The 22,684-nt window shown below is 37.6% G+C and overlaps 1 protein-coding gene across 1 annotated transcript in view; it reads left to right on the top strand.

Annotated features, from left to right (window-relative positions):
- Positions 1-22,474, top strand: part of LOC123869122 — an 88,975-nt gene extending 66,501 nt beyond the window's left edge. The window contains exons 4-8 of the mRNA XM_045911867.1: positions 1,799-2,007; positions 8,989-9,124; positions 11,329-11,462; positions 18,523-18,724; positions 22,244-22,474. Of these exons, the coding sequence (XP_045767823.1) occupies positions 1,799-2,007; positions 8,989-9,124; positions 11,329-11,462; positions 18,523-18,724; positions 22,244-22,329 (767 nt within the window). The 3' untranslated portion in view covers positions 22,330-22,474. The remainder of the gene's footprint in view (positions 1-1,798; positions 2,008-8,988; positions 9,125-11,328; positions 11,463-18,522; positions 18,725-22,243) is intronic.
- Positions 22,475-22,684: the final 210 nt, after the last annotated feature.

The following is a 22,684-nucleotide window of genomic DNA, read 5'->3' as shown; positions in this document are numbered from 1 at the left end:
TTTAAAGTTCTAGTTACGTCAAGTGTTATTCTATTAAGGACTTTACGGACCCTTTCCTCTGACAAAACAACAATTTTCTTGCTATTGTGTTCATCTCTACCTTTGCTTTGCATTCGCTTCGAGTCTTTGAGCAGAAATATGGCGACTCAACCAGTCTGGTATAGCTATCACGCACCTACGAATTTCAAATATTTTTTTTTCGAAGAAAAACTTCTTTAGAGGCGCGGTTTGATAATAACTCACATGTTTTTTAACGTTACGTCACTTCCGCCGAAAATGGTCGCCAAATAGATCGGCTGCCATCTTTTATCGAGGTGGTATTTTATTTAACTTAGCTTAGTTTAGAGATTATGCACAATATACATATATATGTATATTGTGCATAATCACATATACATAGTATAGCAACAAATCAAAGCTTTACGCATGTACCGATAACCTGAAGCGGGTGGATGAAGAAGGCGGAGGACCGTGTTTGGTGTCGCGCTCTTGGACAAGCCTATGTCCAGCGGTGGACGCAGGCTGATGGAATAGAATGGGACACAGACAGACTGAGAGACACACTTCCGCTTTTATAATATTAGTATAGAATATACAGTATATTCTATAAGTCCATGTAAAATATAGTATAGGTATAGTAGGTATGTACCTATATTGTTTATGGGCACAATATATCCATAGTACTTTTTAGGGTTCCGTACCGCACCAAGAAAAATGGAACCCTTATAGGATCACTTTGTTGTCTGTCTGTCTGTCCGTCATGTCTGTCAAGAAACCAATAGGGTACTTCCCGTTGACCTAGAATCATGAAAGGCAGGTAGGTAGGTCTTATAGCACAAGTACAGGAATAAATCTGAAAACCGCGAATTTGTGGTCACATCATTAAAAAAAATTAAAATGTGTTTCAATTTTCAAAATAAGATAACTGTACCAAGTGGGGTATCATATGAAAGGCTTTATTTGTACATCCTAAAACAGTTTTTTATTTATTTTTATGCATAATAGTTTTTGATTTATCGTGCAAAATGTTGGAAAAAATACCCGAGAACGGAACCCTCAGCACGCGAGTCTGACTCGCACTTGGCCGGTTTTTTTAAGAGAATAGTAGTCGGGTTTATTGTTTAAATTTTATTAGTTTCACTGGCTAGTCTGTCTGCATCACGATGCTAGCAAAAAGAAGGAGAGATAAACGGGTCCCCGTCCTAAATAACTTCTTACTTGAGCAAATTTATGCCGCTCTGAGACGCTTTTAGTTAAGTTTGAGCATAAGACAGGGTTCTTGCGGGATTAGCGACTGTTTGCGGTTACTGTTGGGCTACGTACATTGTACTGACGCGGACGCCATCTTGGATCTGACTGTCAACATCATTTTTCCTTGTTTTGCGTTTTCTTTTACTTTATTCATATCTGGAATTTCGACTGGAAGGGAGCCAACGGAACTCTATTACTAAGCCTCCGCTGTCCGTCCGTCCATCCATTCAGTCCGTTCGTTCATCTGTCAGCAGACTGTATCTCGTGAACCATAGTAAGTAGTATCGCCCAAGTCGAGTCAACTCGCGCACGAAAGGTTCCATATACCCTTTATATTATTTAATTTTTTTGGCCGCTGATAGTCGATGGACGGACGGATGACAGGTAATACCGTCCCGTTTGGCAATATTCGGTTACGGAACCCTAAAAATATTCTACTATGCTCCTCTAAAACTAACAAGCAGACAAAATTGGAGACTAAGACCGTTTAGAGCCAAAGATAGTGTAGTGTGTAAGTCCCAAATGTTAAGCTATTTTCTCTTTCCAGCCATCGGTGGTCTCCGAGCGATAGACCTGCGGATATCGCCGCCAGTGGTGCAGCGCGGTTCTGACGTCACACTCGCCTGCTTGTACGAGCTGACCGACGCGCCACTCTACTCCGTCAAGTGGTACCGAGGCCGCCACGAGTTCTACAGATACTCGCCCACGGAGACGCCCGCTACCAAGATCTTCCCTTTCGCTGGCATAAACGTTGACGTAAGTGTGACAAAAATAGCTAAGTAGTTCCTCTTCATTCTGCCCCCCTGGTACTTCTGTATAGCTATCTAATAGCCATGATAACCTAGTGGACTTCCTCCTCCTTTTCCGGGGAGATGGGGGAGGGGGAGGGGGGGGGGGGTATTCCGGGGCACTCGCGAGTAGATTTCGACTTCGGAAAGCCGGGGGTTCTATCCTGGGCATGCACTTTTAAGGTCCTTTGCTTCAACGACGAAGAAAAATATCTTGAAGAAATCTGCATGTCTTACAGTTCTCAGAGGTGTGTGGAGGCTATAATCCACGCTTGGCCAGCGTGGTTGATTATGGCTAGAACATTCTTATTCTGAGAGAAGACCCGTGCTATTAACCCAACTAAAGGCCGATTCACACCAATTGCGTACACGTGACACGTGCGTGGTGACGCGCGTAAACCTAACACACCGGGTTACGCATACGTCCACGCTTTACGCAAGTGGTGTGCCATGTTTCATACAGTCCCATACATTACAACGCAATGGTACGCGCTACGTCTACGCTTACGCAGCGCTTACGCACCCTATGTAAACGAGCTATAAGGGTTAATGATGACTTCATGACGCATTGAAGTTGGAAGCGGACCAATGTAGCTCGAGATTCGACCAAGTCAATTTTTCCTTTTAAATTAACTATGTTTTGGAATTTCCTGGGTTACGTTTCCAATAATGAAACCGTACTCCGAAGCTTTTTATTTAAATTCTATAAATCTTTTATATTTCCCGATACAAAACTCCCAGTAAACCTACATCCCCAAAGGAACGTACCTATTCATGTTACATACGTTACTTAGAATTTGTCTCATCTCAGTGAAAGATGTCAAGTTGCGATCACTGAATACCGGCTCTAAAAAGGGTTGTAAGGGTTCTTACGTGAGTCAAGTATTCAAATATGTTTCTCAATCTTATACTTACTTATTTGGACGGGCACTTTGTTAGAGGAAAAAAGTTGGTATTCAATAAATCTTGGTAAAAAAGTTTTCAATATCCAAATGGACTATATCGTATGTTTTTATCGATCCAAGTGTTGAACCCTGGATTATAGAAGAGAGAACTATGCAGGATAAAAAATCGGTCAAGTGCGAGTTGGCCTTTATCCTTTTTATTTTTTTTTAATGCAGCTACCCTAGAAATGAAAACAAGCTTTAGTTAAAATACAAAAGTCGTTATCAACCGATAGCCGTCCCCTGTTGGGCACATAATATCTCTTGTAGGCTTCCACACGCCACGGTATAGTGCCGCCCGAATTCAGCGGCTCCTTACAAATCTTTTCATAGTGTCTAACCACCTAATGGGGCGTTTGTGTTTTACAAGGTGAACTGACCGATTCTTAGGGTTCAGTTTCTCAAAAGGAAAAACGGAACCTTCATAGGATAACTTTGTTGTATGTCTGTCTGTCTGTCCGTCCGTCTGTCCGTCATTCCGTCTGTCTCGCACTTGGCCGGTTTTTTTTAATTTACTGTTCAGTTTCCCTTAGGTATGTCATAACACACGTGTGCTTAGTTTGAATGATTTATTGTGTTACAAACCCCTTCTGAAATCATACAAACAGTTAATGCTATAGTTGATCAAAGAGCGAGTCTCACAATGGCAGGCGAACATAAACCATGTAATTTAGATCTCAAAAGCGTTAAGCCTTAAGAGAGCTCTCTCCGTCACTCGTTTCATACTATCGTAGTTCCAATTTCTTTTGAATATTAAGCAACCAAAGTCCATGAAATTTTGCAGACATATTCTAGAAACTAATATCTATGTCTGTGGTTTTCCAGATTTCTGTTAAAATATTCGGTTTCAAAGTTACGCGTCTTAAAAAATTTCATACAAATCTTTGAGCCCCTGTAATTTTAAAACTACATATTTTTAGAAAAATCTAAAACACCACAGACACAGATATTAGTTTCTAGAGTATGTCTGCAAAATTTAATGGACTTTGGTTGCTTAATATTCAAATGAAATTGGAACTACGATTGTATGAAACGAGTGACGGAGAGAGCCCTGTTAAGTTATAATAATTTACTCACATGTGAGAACATGAAACCCTAATCAAATGTTCCAACACCCCCATTAATATCCATCAAACTAGCAGCCAAGGGATTTGCATATAAACAATGTTGAAAGAGCGGCGTTAGGATCTTGACAGAGGGATTGAATAAAATTAAGTATATCATAACTAAAATGGAATTTCAATTAATTGTTTAATCCAGAATGTCAGTGCAACAAAGGGGCTTAACAAAACAATTACGGTCTATTACTGAATATTGTTGAGGCGCGTTGAAGCGAAGGTGCTTTGTGTATCTTTGCGGGCATTCAAGATGTAAGAGGCAGCGAGAGCGAGTATATTTTTTTTGAAAGGGAAGCTTGTCGCATACGGAAAAGGAACTAACTTGCAAAAAGAGATTGCGAAATGAGACTCGTAGCTTTGGATTTTAACCCCCGACCCAAAAAGAGTGTGTATCTGTGTATCTGTCTGTGGCATCGTAGCTCCTAAACTAATGAACCGATTTTAATTTAGTTTTTTTTTTGTTGGAAAGGTGGCTTAATCAAGCGTGTTCTTAGCTATAATTCAAGAAAATCGGTTCAGCCGTTAGACAGTTATCAGCTCTTTTCTACTAACTGTAACCTTCACTTGTCGGGGGTGTAATAAATTTTTAATTTACCCTTGTTTCTCAGAAGATACGGATAACCTAAAAGTATTTTTCTTCCTCGCCATCGCTTATGTCTTAAGCAACGAAGCGCGATACAACTAAGAATTTAATTATTTCAAAGAGAAGTAGCTTAGCGTTTAACATAACGCGAATGATAAATGGCTACCTGCATCTGCTTCGGACAATACCGCTTAATTGTAGCATCTAAATAGCTTTGGAACAGCTGAATAAAGGGAATATAGCTGTTACGGAAATTAACTACACTCTTGGTTTGAATTCATTATTATTTAAACGTTATTTGTATTGCTTGTTAGTTGTTTTCCATTTCAATTATTTTAAGTGTGACTGTAAAGTTGGCTTGAATACGTTTTTCTCATGAATGAATAGCTGTTTGCCTGTTGATGATAGAAGCACGGCCCAATCCTATGGACTTGTAACTATCGTAGCTTTATTTTTAAGTTCATGTAATTTATTATCACCACTATATCATCTAACAATTCTGACCATCAAAAGGAGTAACAACTTTGAATAAATGATGAAATTGATAAATGAGTTTTGAGTTTTTATTAAAAAAATATTAGTATCGACTATCGGTTTAACAAATACGTCTCATGCAAAAACACACACATAATATTTTTGCCTAATTCTCTCATTTGTGTATTATCTCATTATTACCATATTTAAAAAAAATGTTTACAAAAATAACAAAATAAATAAAATACCAGAAACAACAAAAAAAAACAGATAATTATTATTTAGTGCGGATTACTATAGATTTATTCTGCACGCAGAAGCCTAAATCTCATTAAGAATTTCCGCATTTGAAAGTCTCGTACACTTTCATAAACTGCATATTCAGCTTGAAAGCTTATAAAAGGCAAAAGCCAAAAATGTAAAGCGCAAAATTGCATAAATGCCGCTAAACACTAGCCTAGTTTCAGTCTGAGCCTGAAATGGTAGGATTTAATATTCAAATTTTTTTGAATAGCGGATTTTGGCACCCTGAACCGCTGCCTACTTTATTAATTTTAGTGCTATATAGTGCATTTTCACGCAGTAATTATTTTAAACTGTATTTTAGCAAATTGAATTTCATTATTCTCTTCATAATAAACTGTACGAAAGTAATATTATAATTATTTATTTATGCAGCTAAAAGACTAGAAACAAGCAAAACATGTGAATAGGATTTTAGTTTAATGTAAAGGGATTTAAGAAAAATCTGAATCAGGAGTGGAACTAAGAAAGAAAACCACTAGGTTCCGCACCGAGTCCCTATAACGCTGTGAAGTCTGCACCAACTCCTGTTCCAGCCAACCCGATGACCTGACGTTGGCATAGCTAGGGTTGCTCCAATTATTTGTTCTGTGGGTTGCTCTCAGATCTCTCCTCTTACACGTATTATACCGAAGAAGAGCCATGATAAGAGAGAAGAGAGCCGTGATAAGAGAGAAGAGAGCTTTGATAGCTTAGTGGTTAAGACGTCCGTCTCCTACTGGGAGACGCCAGGATCGTGCGTGCCCAGGATCGAACCCCCGACGCCCCCGGGGGGCGTCGGGGGTTCGATCCTGGGCACGCATCTCTAACTTTTCGGAGTTAGGTATGTGCATTTCAAGCAATTAAAACATCACTTGCTTTAACGGTGAAGGAAATTACTTTGAGGAAACCTGCGTGCCTGAGAATTCTCCATAATGTACTCAAAGGAGTATGAGGTCTGTCAATCCGCACTTGGCCAGCGAGGCGCACTATGGGCTAAATCCTTCTCAGTTTAATGAGAAGAGACCAGTGACGGGCTGATTATGATGATCATAAATTTCAAAAATTATGGTCTTAAAATCGAGTTGGTATCGCAAGAAAAATACTGTTAAATTTTTTCAATTACGCGCACCTGATCCGTTTACAAACTTTTCTGAAAAGTTGGAAGTTCCGAAGACTTACACTTGTAAAATGCTATTAACGTCACAGAATATAAAAAACGAGTATGAATAATATCATCATAATATTTACCAGTGCTTTTTATTTATTTATTAGTTTGCTAACCTGAAACTGCTTCGCTGCACGAATTTCTGAAAATCCACCCGTTTCCTTTCCAAAACTTTCAATCTTAGACTGCATCATCACTTACCACCAGGTGAGATTGTACCTACTCAAGAACTAACTTGTGTTTATAGGCTAATTTTGTACTTGAATAATAAATAAAAAAAACAGCAACCAAATAAACCCCGTGAAATACTAGATCAAAATAAATATTTAATATCAATTTTCAAATCAAACAGGCTTCTGATATTAATCATTCCGGAAGCCATTTTGTAAATGCATCGGCGAGATCCCTTTTGTTTTCGAAACAATTGAAAATGAAAATTGTTATGCCGTTTTAAAATTTTAATCTCTTTCGTTACAATATTTTTGTTACTCGACTATGATTATAATTTTGCTTAGGCACTTGTCCGATATTCAATGGTTACCGTGAAACGACTTGAGCTAAGAACTAGAAACGAATTGATGAGCAACGGGAAGCGAGTAAGTAGTTAGGATAGTTTTATCGTTGGGCTAGGTGTGCGAGTGCGACGGGCAATTACTTGCGCTGGTTCCTCAGATAGATGGCTGAAATTCTTTTATCCATGCGCCAACTGGGGGAGCGGGCATGATTTGCACAGTAATTAGATTAGGCAAGTTATAAGATATATATTTCGAACCAGTGAAAAAAAAAAATATTTTCGTTAAGTATAAAAAATAGAAGCAACACTTGCGTTAGGTACTTCCATATTTAAAGTGGCCAAACATAACAGCTGCTTTGAGGCTGCCATTTTTTGTCGAAGTGTTTTAAAGAGGTCTTTAAAAACCACGCTGACGAAGTCGCAGGATTTTTTTAAGGATCGACTTTAAAGTAAATATCAGATCCTGCATTTAAACTAGCTAAATGCTCGGGACTTCGTCCGCGTGGACTATTATTTATTCATAATTTAGCAAAAATGGGTTGGTTAGTCCCACAATTATGCTACTACACAGTAACGGACCGATGTGGCTATTGCATAAATATTATATTTAAAAACCAAGAAAATGTCAGATGCTACTTTTTAACTCGGAAGTCTTCCCACGGAATTTTCAAAATGTAAATTGACGCGGATGAAGTAGCAGGTATCAACTACTTTTCAATAAAAAAAAAATTAAATGATGTAGGTACGTAATATGCGTAAAATTACAAAATCGCAGTTAAACTTACCAAAATACAAATGATGCTCATTATAGTCCACGGATAATTGAGTCCCATTTGCGGTCACCATTACGCTGATATTATAATTTACTAGAGTAGCTCCAATAAATAATTTGCGAGCGAATAAAATACCTAGATCGTTTAAAATATAATATTTCTAGCACAATTTGTAATTTTTTTCTGAGTAATATTAAAATTGTTGCACATTTAAGCGATACAGTTTTGTATTAACAAGTTCTGTAATAATTGTTGTTAATTCGAAGCTTATTATAGCGATAGGTATCATTATTATCATCATCATCATCACTTCAGTTGATGTCCACTGTTGGACATCAACAGGCCTTACACTCGGTTCTCAACCTTCCTTAGCCAGGTATTCTACTCCTCAGCTCGAATAAGGCAAACTCAACAACTATGCTATCCCGTAGCCCAATTATTAAACGACAGGTCAAGATGGCAATCGGGGTGTGGACGTCCCGTACACCCGCACAGCCTCCGTGCTAACCCGGTGCGGGAGTCTATATTATTGGCTACAGTCAGACCTGGCAAATGATGATGTAGCCTAAGATGTAGCGTGCTAACATTTACTATTCACTCTTGACGACAGTGGCCTAGAAGAGGTCTGTTATGAACACATTAGATACTTCAAATATCTCTGTCCAAATTGCAAATACAGGGGTCCAGGCTCCGAATATGATTTTGTCCCATTCGGTGTCGAGACCCTTGGTCTGTGGAGTCCTAGCGCTATAATGCTTTTTAGGGAAAAATCAAAAAGGTTAGTCGACATCACAGGAGACCGAAGAGCTGTCAGCTACCTCGGACAAAGAATTAGTCTAGCCTTTCAAAGGGGGAACGCTGCCAGTATCTTCGGAACCTTGCCTTAAGGGACTTCTTTTAATAATTTATTTTAGTTATTATATTATATTTTTTAAGGTTTTTAGTATAAGGTTCATTGTTTTAATAATTTAGATTTTAGATGTTCTGAGATTATAGTGATTATTCTCTGTCCTCATCATTCAATTCTCTCAATTCTTCATCATCATTTCAAGATTCTTTTGAAAGGAATTAAAAGCAATATTTTTGTCAACAGCTGGCAAGGTCTAATCAAAGTCAGGTGGTGCTAACACGGGTCAGCTTCGGCCTGTCTGGGAACTTCAGCTGCGAAGTCACAGCTGATGCTCCTTCCTTCGCCACATCCATCGTATCCAATCACATGGAAGTTGTGGGTGAGTAGAACCTCTTTTAGCTTATAAGCTCCTGGTACCTGTAATCAGACAAAAACTAAGAGACCGAAAACCAATCAAAAGTATAAGAAGATAGATAGATTTACTAAGTATAAGCATTTAGTCGTAAGATTAAAAATGTAAAGAGGTATGTATCTCATGTTACAGAACACTTATATTTAATTATTTTCTTTATTTCTTTGTATTTATTCACTGTGTATAAAAAGGATGAGAAATAAAGCAAAGGCCGCAATAATCACATTATAGCGTTTTAAAATAAAATAAGAAGTCAATATAAACAAAAATCACAACAATTGTTGAGTACACATACCTACAACAATTATTAAGTACCTACTTAGTTACTAATTTCATAATTTTTGGAAATCGTACTTAAATATAAAAAGTACAGAAAAATAATTAACTATCGCTTACGATTGAAATTTGGAGCAGTGTTTGAATTTTTTTTCTAATGAGGTTTTATCCAATTATGTTTCTATTACGTGACGAATTTAGATTAACCTGATTAGATTAATAACAATCAGATTAATAACACGAAATACAGTCGGCTCAAGGGCCAAGCCAAGGTAAAAGCAAATCTGTACCTATATTTATAAAAGTAATAAAAACGGACTATAATAATATATTAATCCAATGAAAATCAATCCATCTCGAACCAATGGGCATAGAAATCTGAGATTTTGCATGTACTTAGGTACTCTATACCGTAGACTAAGAATGGAAGCTAATTTCAACGCTTTGCCACGCTTTTACGTGCCATTATTTTCTTAAAGACTCTGCAATCACTTTAAAAGTCGTTGGAAAATCGATACCTTAGTAAAATGCAAACAGATTTCGTTCGTTCATCATTCATCGGGCGTCGGCTCTTTCAGTTCACAGCTTCTAGCATCACTACTTAAATTGAACTTTCATTTACATTATTTCCTTCACCTGAAATGTTTTAAAAAGCAAAGATTTATTAATTTACAAGATGATGCCGCAACTTCGTCCGCGGGGATTTAATTTTTTAAAAATCCCACAAGAACTCTTTGCTTTTCCGGGATAAAAATTAGCCTATCTCCGTCCCCAGGATGTAAGCTAACTTTAAAACTTTCATCAAAATTGGTTGAACTGTTGGGCTGTGAAAAGCAAGCGACAGACAGACAGACATCACTTTCACATTTATAACATTAAGTATGGATTATTAACTTTTGTACGGTAGTGGGATCGATGCCTAAAGATTATTGGCAAAATCAGGCCTACCGCTTAAACTAATCATAGTTACTACAATATGGATTATGGAGCATGCCTGTATTTGTTCGATATATGGAGCTCCAATTTTCCTCTCCCGAAATGTGGACGAGGAATGAATATTTATTAACAATCATGCTAGAGGGAATAGAGAAAAGATATCGGTACGAAACTAAATCTTGTAGGATTTACATTATGTGTACCGGTATATCACTGTTGATACTTGTATTTTATGTGTGTGATAGCTAGGTATAGCTTTTATACTGGTTATTGATGTAATTGTTACTTTGTGGGACACAAATTCTCTGGAAAATTCGAAAACCGGTTGGCGATTAACTAACAGCTGAAAGGTAATCGGGCATTTTGGACCCACTTTGCGGACATGAACGAAAATAGTTTAAACCAAAGATAATATTGACATAACCTTTCTGTATATTTATATTAATATTTGATTCAAAATCGATGGGGGAAAAAGTTGCATTGAAAAGAGTGTAAATCAATAGATTTTTCTTTCGTTGTACAAAAATTATTTGAATTTTTTGTGATTCACAACAACGCGACCTATGTCAGTGTAGATCAGAGCTGTATACATACTGATTATTTCGCTTCTGTCAGCCGCCGCAAGGTATGGTTTCCATACTAAAGCGCCCGTCTACCTTAATCAACTACCCTGACGCCCTTTCGGCTTAGGATCCTATGTACCTATCTGTTTCGGATTCATCATCATCATCATCATCATCAGCCTGTGGACGTCCACTGTTGGACAAAGGCCTTCCCTATAGAGCACCACCACATCTGGTCCTCAGCCTTCCTCATCCAGCCACTTCCCGCCAGCCGCTTTATATCGTCGGTCCATCGTGCTGAAGGGCGTCCCACACTACGCTTGCTTAAACGTGGTCTCCACTCAATTTCGGATTACGATGCAATAAATAGATATTAAGCTGCCTCTCTTCTTTCAGTTTTACCACCGACATCACCAACGATCAACACTGGTCAACACTACTACATGCCGGGTGACGTGCTGCGAGGGAATTGCACATCGGGGCCCAGTCGACCCCCTTCAGAGCTTACCTTCTACATTAATGACTTACCTGTAAGTAGTACCTACTGCTAGTTGCACAACATCATCGATCAACACTGGTCAACACTACTACATACCGGGCAACATGCTCCAAAGAAACTACACATCTGATCTCCCTTCATAAGTAATTTAGGCCTTTTTTCCGTGGGAACTCTTTGATTTTTGGGATAAATTGTAGTCTGTTTATCCCCGGGATACAAACTATTTCTATAATTTCTTTTTGCCAAAATCGAACGGATGGGCCGTGAAAAGGTAACAGACAGGCATATTATTGCATTTAATATAGGTAATATTATTTGCATGGATTGACTTTCTCGGAAATATACTATAAATTACTGAAAATTTTAATTAACAATAAACATATAAATGTAAATTAAAAATTTATAACACCCCCGATAAGTGAAGGTTACAGTAACTACAAAAGAGCTGATGACTTTCAAACGGCTGAACCGATTTTCTTGGATTATAGCTAAGAACACTCTCGACCAAGCCACCTTTCAAACGAAAACGCTAAATTAAAATGAGTTCATTAGTTTACGATGCCACAGACAGATAGACAGATACACAGGTCAAACTTATAACACCCCTCTTTTTGGGTCGGGGATTAAAAAATAGGAAGCCAGCGAATTCCATAACCATTTGAAGCCTACGATACGCCTACTATCATAAATTTTGAAGCTTAAGTAATAATAATAATAATTATTCTAAGTAGGTACTTAGGTACCTCGTTCAATTTCAACACTGAAAAGAATGAAATGTAGGTAGCTATTCAAGCATAAAATTGTATATTCCTCATCTTTGCCGTTGAAAGCTAAAAGGAAAGCAGTTTCGCACTAGTTTTATATAAATTTAAAATGTAATTTGTACTTGCTTGTCGATTTAAACTTTCCGCTTTAGAGCGCGTTTTCGTACCTACCTATTGCATAATTTCGCTGAAATCCAATTTACTTAAGGAAACTTATTCAGTATAACTTCTTACAACATCAACATTTAATTACCACTTTATTCATGTGCCGGAGCTAAATTCCTTTTCGAGGTGCGCTTAAATTTCTATATAAATTTTAACGCGACCGCAGTTTTTCGGTCTTGTGGTGTATTTGGACAGTGACCAGATTTCTATCTGCACAAAGCGGGACGAAAAGTTTCCAAAAATAATAAAAGCTTTTAAAAAAGAGGACAAATTAAATAAAATATTTTCATTTCATCTTGATACTTGAAATGAATTTAAATCTAATTTTTTTAGAAAAAACAAACATTAAAAAGTTTTATAATAGAAAAAAAAACACTTACATGAGCGTAGCGAGTGCGAACTTTTATTGCGTCACGCGCTGAGTTCGTGATTATTCGAGCTAATCTCAGAAACTTCAGACTGTATTTACTACAGACGGATTTTCATAAGGTTTTCACTAATAAATAGAGGGATTATCTAAGTAGGTTATAGTTATTATATGACAGTCACAATAGCCTAATATTTACCTCCTGGGTCGGGGATTCGATGCCGATCACCGCCTAACTTTTGAAGATCGCACATAACTGCGCGAAAAGTTGGAAATGGAATCCCGACCTCTCGAATAGAAGACTTATGTCTTGACCACTAGGCTATTACTGCCCAAAATATTGGGTACAGTCTCACCAAAAGTGAGCTGCCTGGTCACTGCATCGCCACAGTGGCGTAATTTACGTTTCTGCCTCGAGTTTGCTTATTGTTCTTGTTAGATTTTGTAACGGGCTGTTCCTCGGCGACACTTCCACACATTTCAAGTGAATGCCAGTTGGAATTAAATGGAAACAATGGTGGAATCCACTCTGGTCGTCTTCAGCTTTGTTGGAAACTAGCAATAGCGTTCCATTAAATTTCTTGAAGAGACTTTTGTTGGAAACTTGCAACACCAGATCTTGTTCCATTTCTTGGACTTAGAGTTTTGAATTATTACTTTGTTAGTCTAGTGGTTAGATCGTCCGCCTCCTAACCGAAGGTCAGTTTTAGCTCGTAATATTGATGTCAGTTAATTGCCCGAGCATACAGTCATCTGAATGAATCCTGATCTTAATCGAAGGTCGGGGGCTTAACGGTGAAGGAAAACATAGTGAGGAAACCTGCGTGCCTGAGAGTTGTACATAATGTTCTCAAAGGTGTGTGTGCGGGCCTGAACCCCTAACCTCCCGAGTAGGAAGCGGACATTTTAATCACTAGACTATCACGGCTCTTTGACTGTCCCAACTGTTTTGTTTGGTCTGGTGTTTATCAGACACAAAATCTAAGCTTATAATATACTGACGGTCCAGGCTTTACTGCACGTCTAGTTTTGATATACAAAGCCTAATTCTCTCGAATGAGGAGTTTAGAATGTCCAAAGCGGCACCTGCATTGCGAAACCAACGTTATCTGTAATAAACTGAGATTATGCGGACGTCCGAAATGTATCAAAGCTCCGTGGAATGTTCACGTTTACCTACTAATGAAAACTCTACACTCACGTTTTAGTATGGCATAATGAATGAAAGAAAGAAGCGTTTATTTTCTAACCGACTCCAATAAAAGGATGTTGTGTATTCGACTCGTGTGGGTGTATGTATAAATAAATAAATTCCTTTATTAGGTCAAAAACAATTATTAAAATATAACTACTGAAAACCTTACACTCATGTTTTAGTATGACATAATGAACGAAAGATGCATTGATTTCGTAACGTATATCGTTCTAGACATGTCCGCAAATTCATCCGCGTATATTTAGGTTTTAAATTCCCGCGGATGCTTTTTTATTTATTAATTTATTTAGTTTAGAACAGCCCACAGAATTACACACTCAAATTAAAAAAGTTATTTCTTAAATTCCACAGCTCTCGTGCAACTCCATTTTCAGGCAGTCACAGCGTGCACCGATAACAATAGTCGTCTTTTTGATTTTCCGGGATAATAAGTAGCCTATGATTATGGTAGTACGCTACAGGCCGAGATGGCAATCGGGGCATATGGGGAGACGCCCCGCACACTCGCGCTAACCCGCACGGGCTTGGCGCGAGGGCTGTGGTGGTGTGCGGGGCGTCCTCACCCCAGTTGCCATCTCGACCTGTCGGGAACTGTTTATGTAGTTACATATAGATTCCTAGAATAGCCGCTCTACTCTCTAGGTAAATCTTTGCTTAACGCCTTTAGCGACGCTCTGTGACGTATAACGAGTAACATCCGCTTTGAGCGTCAAATTATGTCCGCATTAAATCCGCTTTACGTAAAACTTAACTTTAACATCAAGAGCCTTACAGTAAAGAGCTGAGAGGTAAAGTGCGAAATTATCACGAGAATTCTGGAAAAGAAACCAACATTTCTAAAGAGCTTGATCACCAGTGAGTTTGATGGCTCTCCATCCATTGAAGCTCAATGAATCATCACCAAACCACGGTTCGTAAGCCGACGAGTAAATAAAATCGTCATCCATATCCATACAAACATTATGAACTAGTTTATGCCCGCGACTTAGTTCCCGTGAGCATAGGTTTTTAAAAATCCCGTGGAAGCTCATGGATTTTCCGGGATAAAAAGTAGCCTATGTGTTAAACCAAGGTATAATCTATCTCCATTCCAAACAGCCAAATCCGCGAGTACCTACTTGTTGCGTGAAAGGGTAACACACATCCATCCATACATACCTACGAACTTACACGTATCTATATACTAATAAATAAAATTAAAGTGTCGTGTCTCTTTGAACGGGCTTATCTTCGGAATGGCTAAACCTATTTTGACGGGACTTTTACAGACAAGTAGAGGATTAACCAACAAGTAAGATAGGCTACTTTTTTAACCGACTTTGAAAAATGGAGTTGTGTTTTCTACCTATAAAAATTGGATTCCAACTCTTCAATCCTGATGCTGCAGGGCATCTGATCAATCCACGCGGGCGAAGCTGCGAGCATATTATATAATATTACTAGCTGATGCTTGCCTTAACTTAAATCAGCCTTAATTTCGACCAAGCAAGGGCTAAAAGTTAAAACTAGGTAGGCACAATAACAACAATGTTATTGTGTGATAAATACCTAAGAATAAATTATTACAAACAGATTTGCGTTTATATTTATTTAGTAAACAAGTATTTCAAAATTTAAGTGTTTTGACAGTTGCTATTTGAAATTTCATAAACACATCCATTGTTTAAACAAACGGATTCGGGATCGCTTACGTGTTTTGTTTTCAAAAGCAGTTAGGAACAATGTAATATTGAATTAAGCTTTAAAATGGAATATGTAAATGTATTTATGATTCAATTGCTAACTGTAATTCAATAATAAATCCTTTAATAGATTTACCTATATCAGTCTATACCTGATTATTATTTTTAACCCCCGACCCAAAAAGAAGGGTGTTATAAGTTTGACGTGTGTATCTGTGTATCTGTGTATCTGTCTGTGGCATCGTAGCGCCTAAACGAATGAACCGATTTTAATTTACTTTTTTTTGTTTGAAAGGTGGCTTGATCGAGAGTGTTCTTAGCTATAATCCAAAAAAATTGGTTCAGCCGTTTAAGAGTTATCAGCTCTTTTCTAGTTTTCTTGTAGAAAAGAAGGTTAGATAACCGTTAGGTTCATAATATTATGTCAATTGACAAATGTCAAGCTGTCAAGATAGACGTTGCCTAAATACATAATTATATATTTGAAAATGATGTTTTGGAAAACTCAAATACTTTGTCGGGGGTGTTATAAATTTTTAATTTACACTTGTTAATGAGTCGTATAAGTCAGGGTTTGTTAACTTAGGATCATTTTATTTCTAACCTTTGCTTTAATCATGGAGGTTGAATGATGACTTGTGCAACCCACTTTGCCCGTACCTACTTACGTATGAAACGTAACTTTAGCCGCCCTTCCTACGACTATAGGTACTCTTTAAAAACCAATTTGACTAAGACCAGAATTATGAAAGAAGTAGGAAATAGATTTAGGTCTGTCATTTTAGTTTCGTATCGTGAAGAGAATCAGTCATAGTGTAAAAACTAACCGCGATCGTTGTAACCCATATTACAGTGATGAATTTTAATATTGGAAAAGCCTAACGCCCTGCGGGTATTCTGTTTATCATATTTAATGAGTACGCCGCAATACATCAGCTTTGCACGTCAAATTAAATACTCTTTGCCAACTTGGCACACTGACTTTTTACACCGAACAAAGTCCGTTGCAGCTTTTTCACTTATCGACCAAGTACACAACGTTTTTATTTAGATGAAAGAAAAGTTTTACTATCCAAAATTTGTTCAAATTCAATTTTTAGGGTTCCGTACCTCAAAAGGAAAAACGAAACCCGTTTAAAAAAATGTGTTTCACTTTTCAGTAGGTATCATATGAAAGGACTTTACCTGTACATCCTAAAACAGATTTTTATTTATTTTTATGTATAATAGTGTTTGATTCATCGTGCAAAATGTTGAAAAAAATACTCGAGTACGGAACCCACAGTGCGCGAGTCTGACTCGCACTTGGTCGGGTTTTTTTTTCATAAACCGACTTGCCTATCCGCATTTGGCTAGCGTGACGGACTATAGCCTAAACCCTTCTCATTCCATGCTCAATAATGAACTGGCGATGGGTTGATCTTGTTGTTTATTTCCACAAGCCAAATAAAACCTTTTTCATCAATTTCTTTAACGTTACAAAAGTTAAATATTATACCAAATTTTAATAATTCATCCTATTAATAATATTACCAAACCATACAATCGTTTGGCTCCGTCAACAACAGTGCTTAGCTTAAAATAAGTTAAAGTAAACAACACTGTTTACTGGATGTTTACGCTGTTGACATTTGCGCTTTAATTTAAGCTGTGGTCGGATTAAGGGTATCGCGTTATAATTGGATGGCAATATTACGAGTAATTTAACTAATTCGTTGGCTCTGAAAAACCTTTAACTGAGCAAGACATCACAAGCATATAGATTGCTATAAACATAACTTCGCCCATTCGCGCTTTGGTGAATATTGGGCCTAAAGCATTTAAGATTAAGTATTTTAATGTAAAGCCTAATCTAGGATTTATATAGTACACCTTAATCCTAACAAAGATTCATCTTTAGAGAGATTTGAAACGCTAATCTCCATCTTTGTCTAATGCCTAACTGTTGATTAATTAATACCTCAGATTTTACTTCAAGATGGCGACTTACTTATCTTATTTTAGTACAATAATATTGTAGAAATAATTCCAAGAGCGACGTAAGATTCTATAGCTCGTAATCCACATTTAAAGAGCTCTTAACAATTTATAAGTAATAGGATTATGATAAAATAAGCCTGCGACTTCGTCCGCGTGGAGTATACAAATTTCAAACCCCAATTTCACCCCTATAGGGGTTGAATTTTCAAAAATCCTTTCTTGGCGGATGTCTATGTCATAATAGTAGGTAACTATCTGCATTCCAAATATCAGCCCAATCTGTTAGAGTTTAGGCTGTGCGTTGATAGATCAGTCAGTCAGTCAGCTTTTCCTTTGATATATTTAGATAATAATTAATACTTAGATAATAACTAAATGATACTCGAGACTTCGTCTGTGTAGATATTGGTTTTTTAAATCCTGCGGGAACTCTTTCATTTTCCGGCATAAAATGTAGCCGATGTTAGTAGGTACACAAGTAAGCAGGATAATTAGTTATCTCCATTCCAAATTCGAGCCAAATCTGTCCAATAGTTTTTGCGTGAAAGAGTAAGGCTCAACTTACACCGCCGCGGAATGGAAGCGAATTTCTAAAATATTATAAAGCATATTGGCTTCTATCTCCACCACGTAAAACACAAATTTCTCGCCCAAATGAAAAATTCGCCGGAATGCGCGGGAATTCCCGCGACTTCGCGGGAATTTTCTTTCTCAGTAGAAATTGATGCTTTATAGTGTGGAGATAGAAGTCAATATGCTATGTAATATTTTACAAATTCGTTTCCATTCCGCGGCGGTGTAAGTTGAGCCTAACAAACATAACACACAACAAACACACAAACACACACACACGCGCGCACACACAGACACTTTCGCCCTTATAATTTTAGTGTGATTAATCCTTGTCTTGTTCGCAGGTAGTACCAGGCGTGTACCAAACGCAGCCAGCTCCCGAAGGCTTGTATTGGGCGGAGCTGTACGTCCAAATCCAGCTGTGGCCTGCTCACTACGAGCGAGGTGCGCCGATCCTGCGCTGCGAGGCCAAGGTCGGGGATCTGTACAGAGACAACGCGGCTGTCGCTTTGTACTCCGCCAATAGTGATCCTAAAATTGAAAGAGGTGAGTTTAAGGCCGTGCCCCCAACAGGCAGATAGTTAGCGGCTGACTGACCATCTTGAAAATTTTGCGAAGTTTTATGTCATCATTCATCCTTTATCATTATCACCGATAGATGCCCACTGCTGGACAAAAATCTCTTATAGAAACTTTCTTAAAAATCAGTGAGGGGTGGAAAATTCCAAAAGTTCTGAAATACGTACTTTCTCATTTTTGATCAAAAGGCCAGATACCAATTTTCATGGATATATACCTTAAAAATTGACGGGCTCTCACATTCTTTCATCCTAACCTAACCCTCCTATATCCTTTAAAACACAATTATTATCTTCATCATTTTTAACCGAAAGCCAAAATTCAGTTCCACGAATATAACTCGAAAAATGAAGTTAAACCCCCATATGAGTAGAATTTCCAAAAAACTTTTTTTAGGGTGTGCTTACGTCGTAAAAATCCTACTGGGAAAATTTTAAGTTTTATACTTACCCCAGCAGTTTAGGCTGTGATGGCAAATCAATCAGTCAGCCAGTTGAAGTTATTTTAATTTGTTGTATAGATTTAGCTTACAACAGTAGGTATTCATAAATTAATTTATTAAAATATAAATGAAATTCTTGTTCAGCGTATTCAAATGCTGAATACCTAGTAAATTTAATCCAAAGATCTAAAGGGCATTCAGCGCTCAGCGAAAGAGGTATAGACAAAGCCCGCTTCAACTTAAATATCACTATTGTTGTATTTCAACAGAGACCCAAAGTACTTAAAGGTATTACACTTATAAATGGAAACCAAAATTATGGAAACTTTGAAGAAATCCAATGTTGACCTAGTTTCAACCTCATTGCGAGACCGACTCAAAAGTGTAATACCTACTTACTCGTATAATTTTAAAGGGAGATTTCTTTGCTGTACCAACATAACAGACAAAATTGAGGAGCTGGCGAACAAAACAATTTAATTGCATGAAAAAAAAATTACAGGGATACCATAAATTCAATAAAAGCTATTGTTTACTGCAATTGCACCGTTTTGATCCAAATCACGAACATTGGACTCAATTTCAGCACAGTTATAGGTGGTTTTGGACCGTTCTGTTTGGTTATGAGTTCACGTTTTAGTTATTGATCTAAATTATGAAATCTTGGATTCAATTTCAGTACATTTTTAGGCCGTTTTGATTTCAAATGATTTCACGTTTTTTGTTGGTTTGTGGGGCCGTCAGCGGTCGGGACACGCACCTCTAACTTTTCAGTGTTAGGTGCATTTTATTATATATTTTTTAATAATTAATATCACTTGCTATAACGGTGAAGGAGAACATCGCGTGGAATCCTGCATGCCTGAAAGATCGCAAACCCTTCTCACTCTGAGAGGAGACATTGCTCAGTAAGTACCTACTGAGCCGGCGATGGTTTGATCTTACTATACCTATTACGCTGAAAATCTTCACCCAGTTCCCGTTACACTCAAAAAGAAGCTCCATTTTCTACCCAGCAACTTCACTAAGGACTTAACTCATTTATTACCTTCATCAACTAAGTTAGCGTTTGATGGGAAAATCGTATTTACTGAGCGAGTAAAAGCATAGTAACTAAGAGTGATATTCGCTTGGCAGATCTTTCAACAGGAAACCATAGTAATATTATTACTTGTAGCAAAGAGGTCATTGAGGGCCTGTAAATTATTGCTCCCCGCCTCATTTACGAATACAATTTCCTCTGCGTACACAGGGTGCCTTTGTTGGGACACACTCGTAATTTCAGCTTCGACGCATCTCGCAACTAGGGTGACCAGGGACACTCGTGACGTCAGGATTGGTCCTGACATATCAGAATTTTCAGGATGTTGTCAGTTTTTTTTAATTCAGATACAAATTAGCCTTTGACTCCAATCTCATCTTGCGATAAGTTATGATCTAGTCTAAGATGGAAGCGAGCTAACCTGGAAGTATAGCATCAATGGTATATAGCAGTTTTTGATAAAAGGAAAAAATATTTTCTCTTATTTAAATTACCTTAAAAGAAAGGAATGGTAACAAACTGCATTTATTGGGAACTGTTAGAAGAGTATCATCATCGTCATCAATCCATCGTCAGCCCTTTACAGGCTGAGCACTGGTCTCAGCCTATAGAGGGTTCTCAGAAGGAGAAGGCTTTAGTCATAGTCTACCACGGTGGCCATTACGGATCGATAGACTTCACACAGCTTTGAGAAGATTATGAAGAATTCCAGGCATGAAATTTTCCACACGATGGTTTCCTATGCCATCAAAGCAAGTTGCTTAAAACGGACAAATTAACTCCTAATTGCCCAGGATTGAAGCCCCGACCATCTGAATCCCGACCGACGTCTTAATCATTAGGTTATTGCTCCACAATTTATTACGACAGCTAATATTTCTTAACTAGATGATACCCGCGACTTCGTCCGCGTGGATTTAGGTTTTTTAAAATACCGTGGGAACTCTTTGCTTTCCTGGGATAAAAATCTATGTCCGTTCTCGGGATGTAACCTAACTCTGTACCGAATTCAACAAAATCGGTTAAACAGTTGGGCCATGAAAAGCTAGCATTACACTTTCGCATTTATAATACTAATTAATATGGATTTAATGATTTATGTCAGGACTTTTAAATTTTATATCTGGTAACCCTATTCGTAACAATGTTTGAGGAGTTCTGAGGAATTGCGTGGTTCTCGGATCATACATTAACATTACTGTTGTGTGATTGTTTTGAACTAGATATTTATGAGCTTGTGTCAATGTTCAATTTATCACTTTACGCCTTTAGGCGTGACTTTAGATGCGTAGGATGGAACCAACTACTTCTTGAAATAATGGATGTTATACGGAAACTATATAGCCCCGATAGCATAGTGGTTATGAAGTCCGATTCCTAGTTGGAAGGTCAGGGGTTCGATCCCGGGCAATCACCTCTAACTTTTCGAAGTTATGTGTGTTTTAAGCAATTAAATATCACCTGCTCTAACGGTGAAGGAAAACCATATTGTACTCAAAGGTATGTGAAGTCTGCCAATTCGCACTAGGCCAGCGTGGCGGATTATAGTCGAATCCTTTCTCATTCTGAGACCTGTGCTCAGTATTGGGCCGGTGAGGAGTTGATCATGATGGTGATTTTAAGTAAACTATACAACAATACTATGTATTAGTTAAATGACCCATTAATATTCAAATATGATTTAATAGTCAAATTAGCGACTCTTTATTATACGTCAAAACGATAGAACTTGGCAGTGAAAAAACGTCAAAAATTGGCTAGATCACTTTTTTTTTATAATTCGTTTTCTTTAACAATACATAATTATTACATTTTATAGACATGGTAAATTTATGGTATTATTATTTTTGACCGTTCAAAATTCAATTCCTTCCTCATGAATAATTCATTGCTGCAGGAAATCTATCAAACCCATCTAGTATGCACCGCAGTACAACTCCAAAGCAAATCCGGTTGCATTCCGTATTCGGCTGCCGATTTTATTCTTTTTTCTCTTTCGCAGTGACGTCACCTGGGTCCGGAGCCAAGCTGCAAGCGTGCCAAATCCTTCTACTAGTCGCCATTATCGTGTGGGCTAACAATACATAGGCATAGTCATAAAACTCGCAAAGAGCATATTTCACTACGACATACGAAGGAGCAAGACGTTGGTATAAAGAACCTTGGATACACAATTCATTAAAAAGTGTCTATAAAAATAAGAGCTTTTGTTTAAGTTAACTAACGGACAGTACTTATAAGAATAATAATAATTGGAAGGTTCATAAGAATTTGTTTCAAATAATTTTAGTTATTTGTCTTTAAATTGCCTTTAAAAAGTTTGAAATAATAACGAATCAAAATCATCAGGCGTGTAAAGCCATGCTGACTGTATATATCGAGATGTCATTGCTATGGTGGTGTGCTATGAAATTGTGACAGTTAGTATGACACTGGCTAGTAA

The sequence above is a fragment of the Maniola jurtina genome, chromosome 10 (assembly GCF_905333055.1).
Source record: "Maniola jurtina chromosome 10, ilManJurt1.1, whole genome shotgun sequence".
Taxonomy (NCBI): domain Eukaryota; kingdom Metazoa; phylum Arthropoda; class Insecta; order Lepidoptera; family Nymphalidae; genus Maniola; species Maniola jurtina.
Note: the sequence above shows the minus strand (reverse complement) of the source record. Positions and strands in the feature narration are given on the sequence as shown.